This window comes from Coregonus lavaretus, assembly GCF_964263955.1.
Source record: "Coregonus lavaretus genome assembly, chromosome: 6".
NCBI classification, from domain to species: domain Eukaryota; kingdom Metazoa; phylum Chordata; class Actinopteri; order Salmoniformes; family Salmonidae; genus Coregonus; species Coregonus lavaretus.
The window spans coordinates 38,340,186-38,357,930 of record NC_139993.1 but is presented as its reverse complement, the minus strand read 5'-3'; the positions used below and the strand labels follow the sequence as shown (position 1 = coordinate 38,357,930).

The 17,745-nt window shown below is 43.4% G+C and overlaps 1 protein-coding gene across 1 annotated transcript; it reads right to left on the bottom strand.

Annotated features, from left to right (window-relative positions):
- Positions 1–6,985: 6,985 nt before the first annotated feature.
- Positions 6,986–14,646, bottom strand: LOC311131463 (alpha/beta hydrolase domain-containing protein 17A-like). Its single transcript, XM_084164477.1, has 5 exons — positions 13,707–14,646; positions 13,131–13,507; positions 11,275–11,469; positions 10,689–10,868; positions 6,986–9,685 (listed from the first exon to the last, which is right to left on the bottom strand). Exons 2-5 carry the CDS (start codon positions 13,499–13,501, stop codon positions 9,460–9,462), a joined length of 972 nt encoding a protein of 323 aa, XP_084020603.1. The 5' UTR covers positions 13,502–13,507; positions 13,707–14,646; the 3' UTR covers positions 6,986–9,459.
- Between the last annotated feature and the right edge of the window lie 3,099 nt (positions 14,647–17,745).

Genomic DNA, 17,745 nt, shown 5'->3' with positions numbered 1-17,745 from the left:
GTCGCTTCGCATGAAGCGCATGTCAAACAGTGGGCACTGGAACTGTTTCTCCCCTGTGTGAGTCCGCAGGTGGCGCGTCTGTTCGTCAGAATGGCAGAACTTCTTGTCACAGTCGGGCCAGGTGCAGGAATAGGGCTTCTCACCTGGGATGAAGAAAACAAAGTTATTCACAACCAACATGTACTTGCTACTCTGTATGCACACACACATACACCATTTCTAAGCTTCGCATAGCCTCTATTGCTCGGTCGTCCATTACATTGGACGACCTAGAATGGAGGCTAAGCTACACATATACAGTGGGGGAAAAAGTATTTAGTCAGCCACCAATTATGCAAGTTCTCCCACTTAAAAAGATGAGAGAGGCCTGTAATTTTCATCATAGGTACACGTCAACTATGACAGACAAAATGAGGGAAAAAAATCCAGAAAATCACATTGTAGGATTTTTAATGAATGTATTTGCAAATTATGGTGGAAAATAAGTATTTGGTCAATACAAAAGTTTCTCAATACTTTGTTATATACCCTTTGTTTGCAATGACACAGGTCAAACGTTTTCTGTAAGTCTTCACAAGGTTTTCACACACTGTTGCTGGTATTTTGGCCCATTCCTCCATGCAGATCTCCTCTAGAGCAGTGATGTTTTGGGGCTGTCGCTGGGCAACACGGACTTTCAACTCCCTCCAAAGATTTTCTATGGGGTTGAGATCTGGAGACTGGCTAGGCCACTCCAGGACCTTGAAATGCTTCTTACGAAGCCACTCCTTCGTTGCCCGGGCGGTGTGTTTGGGATCATTGTCATGCTGAAAGACCCAGCCACGTTTCATCTTCAATGCCCTTGCTGATGGAAGGAGGTTTTCACTCAAAATCTCACGATACATGGCCCCATTCATTCTTTCCTTTACACGGATCAGTCGTCCTGGTCCCTTTGCAGGAAAACAGCCCCAAAGCATGATGTTTCCACCCCCATGCTTCACAGTAGGTATGGTGTTCTTTGGATGCAACTCAGCATTCTTTGTCCTCCAAACACGACGAGTTGAGTTTTTACCAAAAAGTTCTATTTTGGTTTCATCTGACCATATGACATTCTCCCAATCCTCTTCTGGATCATCCAAATGCACTCTAGCAAACTTCAGACGGGTCTGGACATGTACTGGCTTCAGCAGGGGGACACGTCTGGCACTGCAGGATTTGAGTCCCTGGCGGCGTAGTGTGTTACTGATGGTAGGCTTTGTTACTTTGGTCCCAGCTCTCTGCAGGTCATTCACTAGGTCCCCCCGTGTGGTTCTGGGATTTTTGCTCACCGTTCTTGTGATCATTTTGACCCCACGGGGTGAGATCTTGCGTGGAGCCCCAGATCGAGGGAGATTATCAGTGGTCTTGTATGTCTTCCATTTCCTAATAATTGCTCCCACAGTTGATTTCTTCAAACCAAGCTGCTTACCTATTGCAGATTCAGTCTTCCCAGCCTGGTGCAGGTCTATAATTTTGTTTCTGGTGTCCTTTGACAGCTCTTTGGTCTTGGCCATAGTGGAGTTTGGAGTGTGACTGTTTGAGGTTGTGGACAGGTGTCTTTTATACTGATAACAAGTTCAAACAGGTGCCATTAATACAGGTAACGAGTGGAGGACAGAGGAGCCTCTTAAAGAAGAAGTTACAGGTCTGTGAGAGCCAGAAATCTTGCTTGTTTGTAGGTGACCAAATACTTATTTTACACCATAATTTGCAAATAAAATCATAAAAAATCCTACAATGTGATTTTCTGGAAAAAAAAATCTCAATTTGTCTGTCATAGTTGACGTGTACCTATGATGAAAATTACAGGCCTCTCTCATCTTTTTAAGTGGGAGAACTTGCACAATTGGTGGCTGACTAAATACTTTTTTCCCCCACTGTACCTGTGTGTGACCTTATATGCGACTTCAGGTGAGAGAATTTCTCATTGGCCCTGACACAGCCATCAAACGCATAAACATGTTGCTTCTTTGTAACAACTGGAGAGTGCGATAGTTCGTGTTGCTCACCAGATGGCATAGGCGATATGCGTGTGATTATGGATACAGACGTCGGTCTGGCATTTGGGGTAATGTTAAGGGTTGCATTGGTGGAATCGGACATTGTGGTGTAGCCGCTTTCCCGCATGAGATGTAGATGTCTGTATCAGTACCTCCAAATTAAGAATTACTCTCTTCCTCCAAGGCCGTCAAAGGCTGAAACCGTCCATACCCGTCAATAATTCCAGCAAAGGCTATGACCCTTTCAGCACCATAGACTTAGATAGACGTCACATAATTGTATCTGTCCCATTATGGCGCCTGTGAGAGCATGGGCAGTGCCATTGAAGCCATCTCCATTTTGAAGTAGCCCATTTTATTATTCTACTACTTCTATGAGTTGGCAAACAAACTAGTGTTTGTTGGTTGGCAATTTACTCCCACCTGCACTTATGGAATGTTTCCTTACCATTATAATTAATTGGCTGATCCCTCCTGGTGACCTGGATGGAATTATGTGATCCTTCCTTAACCGATTGGAAGTCCAACCAAGTTGACTACTTTAAAATGGTGAAAGTCGTCAATAGCGCTGTCCATGCTAAAACTGGCTTTTGGGCACTAGAGTCCTCTATCCATCTCTATGTTCAGCACAGACAAAAGCATGCAGCGTTTCGCGCACTTACGTGTCTTTGCTCGATCCCCTCCCTGTCCTGAGGGGAGAGCAAGTCCCCAGCGAAGATGGGCCTTTTCTCATTTGGAAAAAGTCAGTCCTCCACCCTCTCTCCTCCGTCCGCTCTCCTCCGTGACCTGGAGACCGATAAGTGGTCGAGGAAATGACAATTCGTTAGAAGGTGAACGGAAGAGTGTCCTCCCCTCCTCGATAGCCACCTTTCATCGAGGATAGTCATGTGTATCCTAACTGAGTTTTGAAATCTGCCACACCCCCTTTGAATCAGATTGTGTTTTGTTGGAGGAGAAAAGCACGCACACGTTTAAAAACAATATGCTACTTATCATTTTATCTATTAAATGTCTTGCACAACTAACTTCATTTGTTTTTATCACTTCACCCATTTACTTTGGGTTCTCATTTCATACAAGCGCATTTTCGTCCACGTTCTCTTTCCTCGCTTCCTCTCCTTGATTACCTTGACCATCGAGAGCATCTTGACTGGCTGCTTCACCGCTATGGCAAACGCAGCGTCCTTGACCGCACAGCCCAGTACATCACATCCAGGACCTCTATCAGGCGTTGTCAGAGGAAGGCCCGAAAAATTGCCAGACTCCAGCCACCCAAGCCATAGAATGTTCACTCTGCTACTGTCCGGCAAACGGTAGTGGAGCATCAGCTCTCGGACCAACAGGCTCCGAGACAGCTTCTACCCCCAAGCCATAGACCTGCTAAAAAGCCAGATTGCTAAATAGTCCGGGTACCATTCATTGGCTATCTGCACTGACTCTATCTTGCACTGACCCTACGCACACTCACTAGACTCTCCGGTGCATTCGGAAAGTATTCAGACCCCTTGACTTTTTCCACATTTTGTTACGTTACAGCCTTATTCTAAAATTGATTAAATAGTTACCCCCCCATCAATCTACACAAAATACCCCATAATGACGAAGCAAAAACAGTTTTTTTCTAATTGATAATAAATTAAAAAACGGAAATATCACATTTACATAAGTATTCAGACCGTTTACTCAGTACTTTGTTGAAGCACCTTTGGCAGCGATTACAGCCTCGAGTCTTCTTGGGTATGACGCTACAAGCTTGGCACACCTGTTTTTGGGGAGTTTCTCCCATTCTTCTCTGCAGATCCTCTCAATCTCTGTCAGGTTGGATGGGGAGCGTCGCTGCAGAGATGTTAGATCGGGTTCAAGTCTGGGCTTTGGCTGGGCCACTCATGGACATTCAGAGACTTGTCCCGAAGCCATTCCTGCCTTCCTTGGCTGTGTGCTTAGTGTCGTTGTCCTGTTGGAAGGTGAACCTTCGCCCCAGTCTGGGATCCTGAGCGCTCTGGAGGAGGTTTTCATCAAGGATCTCTCTGTACTTTGCTCTGTTCATCTTTCCCTCGGTCCTGACTAGTCTCCCAGTCCCTGCCGCTGAAAAACACTCTACATATCTGCACATAAAATTCAGGAATGTAAACTCCTACTCCTGTGTCCACTATCAGGATCATTGGAACCATCTGTAAAAACTGGTAAATAAGCATATAATCTTCTACTAATGTAATTTTCAACCAGTTACCCTATATGACTGATTTCTGACCAATCTTTTCTCTTTTCCACCAAGGTTAAATAAAAACAGGTGCTAAAAAAATTACAAATACCACTGATATAGAACAATAGCAGTGGGAGTGCCAATCTCACAGCCTTTCTGTCTTACCCAATATGCTAGTGACAGTTTTCTACGACATGTCCAAAGGCATTTCATCTGCCTCAACTAGTAAGGCACTTACGGGTTTTGACTTGAATGATGGTGAGTGATAAAGTAGCATCCACATTAATGTAGAAGTGTTTAGAAACATATTCTATTCTTATTTACAATAAGAGTGACTCCAAAATGACACAGTACATTATTTACCATTCATTTCTATTGGCCACAAAATATTCTGAAACACAACCAAAACAAACAGCAAATGCATTCAACAAGTTTGTAGTCACAAGCTTGATGTAATCATTGTGTGCTAGGAATATGGGACCAAACTTTTGACTACTTTAATACACATAAGTGAATTTGTCCCAATACTTTTGGTCCCCTAAAATGGGGGGATTATGTATAAATAGTGCTGTAATTTCTAAACGGTTCACCCGATATGGATGAAAATACCCAAATTAAAGCTGACAGTCTGCAGTTTAACCTCATAGTCATTGAATCATTTCAAATCCAAAGTGCTGGAGTAGAGCCAAAACAACAAAATTGTCACTGTCTCAATAATTACGGAGGGCACAGTATACGATGTCATATTCCGGGTCCTGACTTTTATACACATTTTGTGCTGAAGACCTTTGCTCTACGTTTTTGCCCATTGTATACCATTCAAAAAGTCTACAAAAGTTAAAACACTACAAGTCTACTTCCTGGACAATGACGAGTCACTTTAATATATACAGTGCCTTCGGAATGTATTCAGACCCCTTGACTTTTTCCACATTTTGTTACGTTACAGCCTTATTCTAAAATGGATTAAATTGTTTCCCCCTCTCATCAATCTACACACAATACCCCATAATGACAAAGCAAAAACAGGTTTTTATAAATTTTTGCAAATTACAAATAAAAAACGGAAATATCACATTTACATAAGTATTCAGACCCTTTACTCAGTACTTTGTTATAGCACCTTTGGCAGCGATTACAGCATTGAGTCTTCTTGGATAGGACGCTACAAGCTTGGCACAGCTGTATTTGGGGAGTTCCTCCCATTCTTCTCTGCAGATCCTCTCAAGCTCTGTCAGGTTGGATGGGGAGCGTTGCTGCACAGCTATTTTCAGGTCTCTCCAGAGATGTTAGATCGGGTTCAAGTCTGGGCTCTGGCTGGGCCACTCAAGGACATTCAGAGACTTGTCCCGAAGCCACTCCTGCGTTGTCTTGGATGTGTGCTTAGGGTCGCTGTCCTGTTGGAAGGTGAACCTTTGCCAGTCTGAGGTCCTGAGTGCTCTGGAGCAGGTTTTCATCAAGGATCTCTCTGTACTTTGCTCCGTTCATCTTTGCCTCGATTCTGACTAGTGTCCCAGTCCCTGCCGCTGAAAAACATCCCCACAGCATGCAGAAATGTTTTGGTACTCTTCCCCAGATCTGTGCCTCGACACAATCCTGTCTCGGAGCTCTACGGACAATTCCTTTCGACCTCATGGCTTGGTTTTTGCTCCGACATGCACTGTCAACTGTGGGACCTTATATAGACAGGTGTATCTGATGTGCTCTGCAACAGGGTGGGCTGTGGCTCAATAATTTAAACTTGCGTCCATAATCCTTTCCTTGTGTCCTTTCCTCTATGAGCGTTGATCTGGCAGAATATGCCAGGTGGCAGCAAGATGGTGGAAACCTATCCAGTCTATTCGGCCATCAGTGTCAGTGACATTGAAGGAAAGTATTGAGACACAGCCTATAGGGACTTAATAAAACTACATAAATTCATGGAAGACGTTTGTTAAGATTTCCTAGAATGTATGAACAGTTCTGGCTGCTCTGTCTAGCAAAAAGGACACACTTACTATTTGCAACAGTAGTAGCAGTACTATTACTAGTAGCAGCCTGCTAGTTGCATGTCTAAGTTAACATGGATGAATGAATGGTCCATGTAGACTGTATAAGTGCAAGGCGGTGACAGTGGAAGTGATTGTGCTGCTACAGTGGGTCACTCAGTCTCTAACTTCCGATTGTGCTGTCTGCAGCCTGGCAGAAGGGGAGTGCTGTTGCATCTGCCTTAATCTCTGTGTCAAGCGATAAGAGCATTTGTGTGAGAGAGACTGTGTGTGCTCATGTATGTAGCCCATTGAGAAGAGTTGGGAGAAGTGTGTGTGTGTGTGTGTGTTTGGGGGGAGGGGGAGCAGTACTTAAGACCCATCTGGCAGTGCTACATCCCACTACCCTTCGTCCTAGCCTGTGAAGAGAGGTTGGACAGACTGGAAGGGCTTGTACTATAAAAATAAAACAGACAGATCATTTGAATCTTTTTGTCACAGATAATAGCTAAGCCTATTTTGCTGGGCTCTCCATTCCCCAATACCATGCCCTCTAATCTGGTCCCCCACTATACCACTATACACTATACTATACGTATAGCAGCTGGTAGACTAGTCCTCTGAAACCTGATCCAACACTCATTCTGCGCTTTCTTTACGGCATGCCAAAGCTGAATCACAGAGATGAAAGGGAAACTGGTGTATTGAGTGGACTTAACCTTTACTTTACATAGAGCTGTGCTACACCAATGGGGTAAACATAATAGGAATCAAGACAGACATGGAAGGCTAATTTGATCAATTCATTCTTTTATTTTCTAAGATGTTGTTGTTTTTTGGGGGGGGGGGGGTTGAGGAAAAAAATATTTTAAACTAAATATAACAAAGTTGTAAATAATAAACAATGCATAACTGGATACAATAATAACATCCCAACCCCCATCATCCAATTGGATCCCAACACTCAGCAAAAAATAAACAATCTGCAAACAATGTAGTATAGTACATACATAAAAAAATACATTTATATAACTTAGTTTCTTTAAACAAAAGCTCTGAATGTGTCTGTCTGGAACTCCTCTCACACTCCAAGTACAGTCCATCACCTGCCACACACACATGCTCCTATCTCAGGCCACCCAGACACAAATATGTTGTATTGCTTGTATTCTCCATACAATCGTCCATAATAGGGAGTAAACACGCTTAAGCTGTCCCAAACCAAACTATAAGCAGCATGAACAAGAGCATATCCTGGCTGATTCAGGGCGCACAACTTTTGTTCCCTATCTGTTTGTGGTGACTGACAAGAAACCTAAGTACTATGGGTGATGTGAAGGACCTTTTCTTTGGTTCTGATGAACATACCAATAGAACAGGTATGCTTTGTTCTAGACAGAACATTTACTGTTAAAATTTGGTTGCTGTGTACAAGTAATCCTGACTCCCCCAAAACAAAGGACCTCCACTATCTTGTGAGTGGTGGTGGACCCTGTATGCCAGAGAAGTTGGGCATTCGGTCGAGTCAACTTTCACACAGTCGGTCAGAAATGGTGGAATCCTAAGTCTGTCTGAAATAGTGTGGCAACAGTAGGAAGTCAGTGAAAAGGGCTAGTTGGAGCTGAAAAGGGAGCCTGCTAGAAATACACCTAGTGAATAACAAATTAGACCACATCTTATTCCATGTTATCACCCCTAAAATTAAGCAAAACAGCAACCAATCAAACATGCAACATGACATGGCACCAGCAGAGAGTACTGTACATCACTGGATCCATTCCACTGTACAGCGTAAAATAACATGTATGACTGTTACATTTCTCCTCAAACTAAGCAGCATTAATGTACACAATGGATGTGGAGGGTTTGACCCTTTTTAATCCATTTGATCCTCATCTTTAGCAGCAACTTCAGTTAATACTCCATCCAGCTTAGTCTCAACTGACCTGACCCAATTTACTATGCGAATGGCCATTACCAGCATAAGCCTAGTAATTTACAATGACTGTGTTTTTGGAGGGATTAAATAACTAAAGTGAAATTGAATATGTACAACTCTGTAAATCACTTACAAAGATTTTTAAAAGCCTTTAGAAAACATCTCATATAGAAACCCAGTAAGAGGTGCATTGAGTTCAGTGTAAGTAAAGACCAACTAATGCCTCCTTAACTCAGAGAATGTGGCAGGACTTAGTTTGTGTTCCAAAGGTAAACTCACATGTCCATAACATCCATTGCAGTACAACTACTGTAGAATATGGATCAGGGAGTGAAACATGAGAGTGGTTATGCCTTAGAGAGATGTTAGCGACTTAACGATGCTTTTGAAACAATTAATTTGGCAGAGAGATTTTGGACTTTAGCCAAAGCAATGTTCAGCAACTTCAAAAAATTTTTTTTTTTGCTCAAATCACTTTTTATATTCAAATAAATCCTGCTTAATAATCATAAAGACGTAAGATTTATGTCTATGAAACAAATTATTCATAGACATGGACTATTAGTCTGACAGCTTAATTGTAAATGAGACAGAGAGAGAGGGAGTGAGAGAGAGAGAGAGAGAGAGAGAGAGAGAGAGAGAGAGAGAGAGAGAGAGAGAGAGAGCAAAGAAATTAAAAGATTCCACACGAAACATTAGCAACAAACCTGCATTCAAACAGGACGCAGTTATACTCATATGTCAACACCACAGGATTTGTAAAGTAGTGGCTCAGTGTCATCGTTGTGTTAAAAAAGAGAAAAACGAACATTATTCCCCCATCCAAATTAAATGCCAAAATGTCAGTGCTCAAAACAGACTTCCATCACTCGATGATTTGCCCATGTTAGGGTTGTTAGTTAAAATGGAATCATGTGTAAACGTCTCAGAAGAGGTTAAACAGTACATGTGTTTGGAACACCTGACCTGTCTGAGGTTGTTTTAGCCTGGGGTAGAGAGAGGCTTTAGACAGACCAACAGACAGAAGGTAGAGAACCCTCCATGCCTGGGTTGCATTCTTTCACTGTCCGAGGAAGGGAGGTGGACTAGATTCCCTGACCAGGATAAATGACAGGTGACAGAGACAGAAAAAGAGGAAAACAGCTAAAAGACAGGGCTGCGAGCATCCAGACAAAGTTGCCCCAAAAGCTGAAGGATCATTCATTCTGAGAGCCCAGGATTCACCCCTCCAACCAGACAGAGCCATCCATTCCTACTGACCCACTTAGACCCAGGGGAACAGTTGGGAGCCAGAGGAGAGTTGGAGCCTGGAGGTGGTGTGGGGGGGGGGGTTCAGGCGTGCTGTGCGGCCAGCTCCTGGCCAATGAAGCGGCGCAGGCGCTCCAGGTACTGGCTGTACAGTTCGATGTCGTTGTGTCCCGCCCCCTCCACCCAGAGTGGCTCCACGGCCTTGGGACAGCGCTCGAACAGAGCCAGGCCGTGGGAGAAGTCGATCACCTCGTCCTCCGTCCCGTGGATGATCAGCACCGGTGACGTGATCTTAGACACCTTCTCAATGCTGACAGAGAGACAATGGACAAAGGAGTTAGTGACTGGGGATAAAGGAAGCAAAGGTAGTCTCTAGATGGCAATGTACGATAGGAATTATGTAACAACATTGTTATAACTAATGGGCAAGTATGTTCTTCAAGGGTAACCGTGGATAGAAAGCGTTGTACAGTCTGTTCTAGCATTGCCAGTTAGTGCAAAATGCCCTGCAGCTGTGAGCAGTGAGCAGCAACTGTTGTCTAGCAGGTAGAGGGACAAACAGGACAGGAAGGGGATAATAATGAGAACACAATCCTGCTGCATGTAAATGCATTTCCCAAATCAGCTCAGCTCCATCTGCTAGTCCATAACTGCAAATACAGATCTGAACTAAGCTAGTATCACATCACTGGGAGTCCACTCTGACTAGATGGAGTATTGAGTATGGGAGCCGAGTGTAGTGTGGGCTGGGGAGTGCCAACTGGGCAACAGGGGCCCAGGGGTGGGAGAGCTCAGGCGGGTGGAGGAGAACACTGGAGGCTTTCACCACAGACAAGAGGCATCCCCAGCCCCCTCCCCACCACCTACTCTACTCCTACACTGGCACTGCCTGGTACTGGAACTGGACTGTAATGGAATCCTATTCAGTGAACCAGCATGTGATCCTAATGGTTCAAATACCACACAACCACATTTTACATAATAATGGGCGATGATATGATAAATGACTGGAGGAGTCAGTGTTTCTGACACCTGCTTATGATCTGATGCAGAGTGAGAGATGACTCAGTTATGACTCATATGTGCTAAGGCTGATTCCCCAGGGAGGGGGAGGAGGAGCGAGAAGGAGAGAGACTGAATAATAAAATACATGGAAGCTATGAAAGAGATTGCAGCTCTTCTTCTTTTAGTTGGACAGAAATATTTTGCCACTGACATTTCCAGTTCTGCAATTATCTGCTAATCTTGTTAAATCTGCAATTATGTGAAGATGGAGATAAGGTGATAAGAGGAAGGTGTTGTAGGTTACTCACTTGGGAAAAGCATCAAAGCAGTAGGTCTTCTTCGTGTCTGGGAAGGCCACCCGCATGCCAGAAGTGAGGGGGGAGTGGAGCACCACGGCGGCACACTCATACCGTGATGCCAGGTCGACCGTGGGAACGGTGCCAATGCTCTGCCCGTACAGGATTATGTTCTCTGGGCTGATGCCATACCTGATCACATCCAGGGAGAGTGGAATAAAACACGATCATGTCAGGGAAAAGCTTGTAGTGGCAAACACTAAAACAATTTGAATAGAAATCACTCCTATGAAGCTCCTAAACTATGACAATATAGAATGATAATACATACTTTTATCACATAGATCTAGGAGTTGACGGGTAACAAATGTCTGTGAACATGGCACGTCTAACATAAAAACTAATCCTATAGCTGTAGCTCCATAACTCTAACATCCATCCATCCCAGGGCAGCCATTGATAGCACAGCATCCCATCAAACTAATGAAACAGTCCATTAGCCTTTCCTTGTGTGAAATGACCCCACCCACACCACCCCTCCTCTCTCTGTAAGGTGACATCTCCCACACTGACTGCGTTGCGGCAGTGCCGTACGTACCGTGTGCGCAGGGCCTGCCAGGCAGCTTCAACGTCAGCGTAGAGGTTCTTCTCGGAAGGCTTGCCCGTGCTGACGCCGTAGCCGGAGTAGTCGTAGGAGAAGATGTTGCAGTTGATGCGCGTTCCCAGGCCGATATAGAAGCTGCTCATCTGGCCCAGGTCCACAGCGTTGCCATGGGAGAACAGCACTGTGAACCTGGTGAGAGAAGCCACAGAGCAACGACTAGGTTAAAAAGATGGACTCTACCATAGCCGCGGGAAGATGTTTTGAGTTGGGGGTGCAACCAGAAGCCCAGGCCAATGAAAAGAGGGGAGACACGCAGATTGAACAATATTAGGATGAAATATAAATAGGCTACAGTACAGGCTACTAAATAAACTATCCAGTGGCACTGACTCACCCAATGATGAAGATAGCATGAATATGCATAGGCTACTCACCGGTGATGGCCAATGCTCCTATGCCAATATCTAAAGTGATGTTCGCTCAAAATGTAGAGTTGTTGAGAAAACATTTGGTCGCTTCTACAGACAGATTAGTCTGCTATTTTCAGCAGTATGCATTTGCTTTATAAACTATGTTTTTCCCACGATTGTATTTTGAAATTTTGTAAAAGGCAGATTATAGCTGTTCACTTACAGCCACAACCATAATAATATAATCCATAGAACAGAGTTTCCCATTCAAGTCAGGACTGGCAGCCATTGTGAGTGTACCCATGAGTTTACCAGTCAGATTGCCAGGCTTAGGGATTCCAAAGCCATTCTATAGATTATATTTATTATTATTATTAAAGCAACAAGCAGTTGGCACTCGCTGCCCAAACTGCGACTCTCTGGTATTTTGAATGATTTTATTGACGTCTGTAGGCTACAGATAGGAGTAATTAGGCTATATAATTTTGACAAATGTATTTACATTTATCAGAGGGCGCTGCAGCACCTCCAACACTCCTATGTCCTGCGGCTATGGACTCTACCTGGTATTTTTACGTATACTGACCTGTACTGTGTGAATAGCAGATTTCCATTGAAACCTCAGGAATTACCTCTTTGCATGGGACATGAATGTGCAGTATAAGGTCAATTGGTTATGGCCACAGACTCAAGAGAGGACTAGTTCACTAAGTTTGAATCAGGTCTTTTTGCTTGTTCTGTACTACATTAATAATAGGGTTGCTATACCCCAGGCACAATCCATGTGCTTTATATTCATGAATGTGAGCTGTGCTCCCTAAAGCGACTGGATCCTCTCTATTCTTTAAATAGACTGGGCCTCTCCCATACAGTAAGTCATATCTTTGCTCTTGGGCGTTTTGGTCAAAATGTGACCCTGAACAAGGATTGCCATATTACATTGCATTCATGTGTTACACTGGCACTACTCAAGTGTAACAAGACCCAGTCCATGTCTTCTCAAATCAATTTAGTTGATTACTGAACACCAACAAGAGAAACAAGTTGGCTACCTGAAGCCATACAATATGAAGACATACTGAGGTATAAACTCAGCAAACCAGACGATCAAAGACCAATAGACAAATCAGACTATCTTACAAGACCACAGGCAAAAATGTGAGCATAAATTGGGGTAAGAATAAGTAGAATGGTAAACGTAGGTCAAAAGAGATGGCCTAAACAATGAATGAGGAAACAGAACAGATTTGAGATTGCCAATGAGGATGCAAGTACAGGAAGTAAGGAAATAGGACACACAAGAATAATGGCATTACAAAAAGAAGACAAGACTAAAAGGGGAAAGAGTTTATCAGAGGAAGCGTGACACATAGTCAGACAAAATGACATAAATGAGCCAAGGTACACGCACGTGCACACACACAGTTCTGCGCGACTAACCTGGCAGTGGGGGCACAGCGGATGTACATACAGCCCACCCGGTTGCCACGGCTGGAGCGGGTGAGGAACACCTCTGTAGCATCCAGCTCTCTCTGGGAGTACTGAAACTCAGCTCGCTCTGTCAGGTGGAGCTTCCATTTACCCTCTGCAGGACCAGTGCTGCCTGAACCCCCTACAGCCGCTCCAGGTACCCCTCCCCTCGATCTCAGCCCCGCTGACCCTGCTGTCCCTGGGGCCACATACCCATCGAGGTCCGGCAAGAGGGAATATGTAGGCTCAGGAGGCAGGAAGGCAAGCTTGGCGGCAATACGGCTCGGACAGGGAGGGCAGCAGAACAGGCAGCATAGCTCACTGACCGATAGGCCATTCATCGTCCACTGTGGGGGCAAAGACAACATTGTATGTTGATCGGATTTCAGAACAAAGGAGTATAACAAAATGTGATATCCAAAGTTGTATTTACAATTACACTACTGTTAAAATTGTTCAGAAAAAGACTATGTAGTTGTCATCATTTCTAACTAACAATACTAAAACTAACATATCTTATGTTAAAGAAAAAAGAGTTACACCTACCTCTTATTAGGCTGAGAGGATATTCTTTGCAGAAAATAAACTATAACACATGCAAAAATCTACCAGAGATCCAAAGTCAATTCCTACTCTCCAAAACAAAACATGAAAGTTGTCCTGTCAGCAAAAATCTAAAAGTAAGACAGTTGTCTGAAACGGTTATTTTGAAAGTAGAATCAGGGGATTTTGTAGTATGGCTGAAGTCCACATGAAATCCATATTTCCAAGTATTGGCTGTTGTTATTGAGGTGTTTTCGTGGTGATCGACTTGATCATTGTTAATGTTGGAGAGAATCGAGTAACTTCAGCCAACACTGGGTATGGCTACTTTTCCAGTTAGCTAATGACTAGCTAGCTAACTAATGAGCAACTGTGGATCTGGATAGCTGAAGCACCCACTCTGTTTACATCTCATTACGCATAGCCTAACAGTAGCTTTACATCTCATTGCGCATAGCCTAACGGTTTGTTGAGAAGTATCCCACTGTAGTCAGCTGTAGCTGGCATCAACAATATTGACCTTCGACTAGCTAGTAAGCTAGCTAGCCTACAGCCAAAGGATACAAAGCGTAAAGTCGTGCCTATAAAAACGGGTTTAAACGGCAACGGAATAAGTCAACACATCCCTACAATGCTAAAAATGACGACACACAAATACAATATTATTTTGAACCACAGAAACCAAACCAAAGCTTAATTTCCAAAACATTTTGTATCGCTAAGTAGCCAGCTAGCTAGGTCACATAAATATATCAGCTAAGCAGCTAGCATTGGGTAGCTAGCTAGTTTAGATATTCTGACCTGGAAAAACCAATTCTAAGAGGACAGTCATTTGTTGACACCGACGCAAATATATAGCCTGGCACCTAAAAAAAAAAAAAAAAAACAAGCGTTACGAATATCCGTTTTGATAATCAAATCGGTTTTGAGTCGTTGAAATGCATTAATCCATTGGATGTGCAGTGTTTTTTCCTCTCCGGAAATGACGTGACGTGACGGAGGGCAGCTTCCAATGGAAAAGCAGGGGGAACTTTGTAACGTTATCAAACAGATTACAATGTACAGTATAATTTTTAGACCTCAATAGATACACTTCATGAGCAATGTATCCCTATTGTTTCTCTAACTACCATATCAGATGGCCTGATGACATCACTTGAAATACTCACCATAATATACAATCTTGACAAGTGAATCACTTATTATTCAATTTATTCAATTGTTGTTTATCTCAAATGAATCATATTGTTGATTTAAATGAACAATGATTCCTGTGTGGAGTGAGAATGTTATCTTTGTAAGATATGGTTACTGCTTTGTGTGGGCTAGCTTGTAAAGATCCATTGAATCATCCTTAGGACTTCATACGGAACCGCCATGAATCAAGGCCTACTCTTGAAAACAGTACGCACACTTGAAAGAATGAAGGAAGCAAGAGGGCTTGGGAAAGGTTGAAGGAGGAGACTGACTGCAGCTCAGGCATTCTTCTGGTGAGAAAATATTTCCTGTAGTGAGGTACTAAGGGAAGGAGGGGGTTTCTGGAGTTTTACTACTTCTCTGGAAAATAGGTGTCAGCATATTTTCACTATCTTTTGTTGTTGCATGGACCTCTTCCAGGACATAGTAGTTAGAAGCTATGTCTTATGGGTGAGATATGCATAGTAAATGCAACTCAACACACATGAAACAGATGAAAGGCAAGGTATACAATCACCATTAATCGTTGAGTGTTCCATTTCCAAAACAGAAGTCACATCTATGAGGTAAATGACAGGAGTGGCAAGGAGTGGAATATTAGTTAAAAAGACTGGTACCCAGACTAGATTGACACCTGCTTTGTTGCTCAAATCCATTGATGATGACATATAGTTCTAGCTTTGTCAAACAGTAGGGTTTCGGCACTTTCAAATTGGATGTAGGCAGTGAAAAACCAAGAGTAGTGAATAGCAGCTAATGTGGCAGTGGGCAGGGCTCCCTGGCATGTGTATACAGCTACCTAGTGCACACATAGGCATGGCTGCCTCTGTCTAGGTGTGTTTCACACTCAGCAGGGTATGGCGGACCTCATAGTAAATTCCTGTGTTAGAGCCAGCATCCATTCCAGCTGAACATTTGGTGACATTGTGTAGACCAGTGGTGGTCACCAACCTCTTCTGAGTCAGATTGCTTTCTGAGTCAAAATGCAAGCGGAGATCGACCGCTCAATTTTAAAAAAAACATGACTTTAAAAAACATAAGCCTTTGCAAACATGAACCAATTAAAAACAGTTCTGTAGCAATGAGGTTTGTGCAGTAGGCTACAGGCCCAAAACATTATCACTGCATGCATATTGGCTATGCTTGAATTGTAGGTATATGATCACACTGATAATAGATTGTTATATTACTTGTGAGGCACAGCTGAGTGAGTATAATAATTTGCTTTTTTGTTTATTGGACTGATGGCCTGCATCTGACGGTCAGTCTGAGGGGGGGAGAGCAGGGACGGCCTGTTCAATAGGGCGATATGGGCGACGCACTGCCAAACGGGAAAAGGAATGGATTTTTTTTCTAATCAATTATATCACGGCAACAGTACTAGTTATCAGTGTTCTAATCTGATCTGACTGCCACTAAATGTCAAATCAGGCTAAAGTCGTGCTTCAAATGGCCCCGCCCGTTTTTGGGCGATTTCAGTCAGGTTGAAAATCGCCCAGAAGTCTCTCATAGCCTGTCATGTAAAATCTATTTTTTTCAAATTTCAAAGCTTTCAATACATTCTCTATGGGTGTCTGTGGGCTTGCACTTACGCGCTTTCGTCATACGTGACGTAACCATGAACGTAACTAAGAAAATAGCAGCTAGCAGCGTCTCTGTTGCGACCTGCAGTGTGGCGTTATTTTATGTTTTTAATTTGTAGACTTAGTTTACAAACATTCTGCCAACCATGGATTTTTACAGTGGTGGGTTTTGGACTGATCTTGTTGATCGTGTACATACCCGCTACGAACGGACTAAATAATGAAAACGCTGCTGGCAGCGGAATCCAATACAGCTGGGAGACTTGGCTGGATGACAGAGTCCCGGACAGAGAAGTGGAGCCGGCCGGCTTCACCCTGGTCAGAGCGGACCGCGATCCTGGTAAGAGAGCGACTCTGTACCCCCGACATTGAACTGCTTTCTGTGTCACTGCGACCTTACTATCTGCCCCGTGAGTTCCCCCAATTGTTTGTTACCGTTGTGTACTGTTGATAATCACAAGTTTACTGGAGAACTGAGACCAAGTAGAGACTTTGGACAGGGTGGATATGGTATAATAAAGGCAGTTTATTCAGAGGTAAAGATATCTGGAATCGCGTGCACGGACCCGTTCGTCAAACTCTTAGGGAGCTATCTGAAGAGAGCCCCGAAAACATTGTGTGCAGACATTTTATACAATAAATGATGTAGGTTGAATCTAGTAGTTCTGATCTTCTGATTGGTCCTGATGAGTTGGGCGAGGTCCCCTCCACTGTTGCATTGGCTCTGAGTCGGGTTCTCTGTCTTCAAATGTTCAGCCTAAAGAGAGGGGATTTTTGTGTGTGTGTGTGTGTGTGTTTAACAGTGATGATGTGTGTGTGTGTGTGTGTGTTATCAGTGATGATGTGTGTGTGTGTGTGTGTGTGTGTGTGTGTGTGTGTCCTCAGAGCAAGAACTCGTGAGTTGGAAGAACTGAGAGACCTATGGCGTGGGTGTTGTCCTTGGCCACCTGCTGACAAGGCTGACAAGATAGGACTCTTTTGTCCATTGTTATAGGATAGGAACAGCATTGATTGAAAACAAACGCCCAACACAAAATGGGTCATGCACAAGATTTTAGTCAGACCAAGCTATAACATTATATATTTACTACGACAGTACATTCAACCAAAAGCTAATATAACAAAGGCATCAGAGATTATTTATAATCTGTCACAGAAACTGGAATCCATCTCCCCAGATCAGTCAATAAATGCTTCTGGTATTGACTTATATGCTGCCCCTGTCTTCATGTTGTTGCTGGACATATCTTTTTTAAAATGTG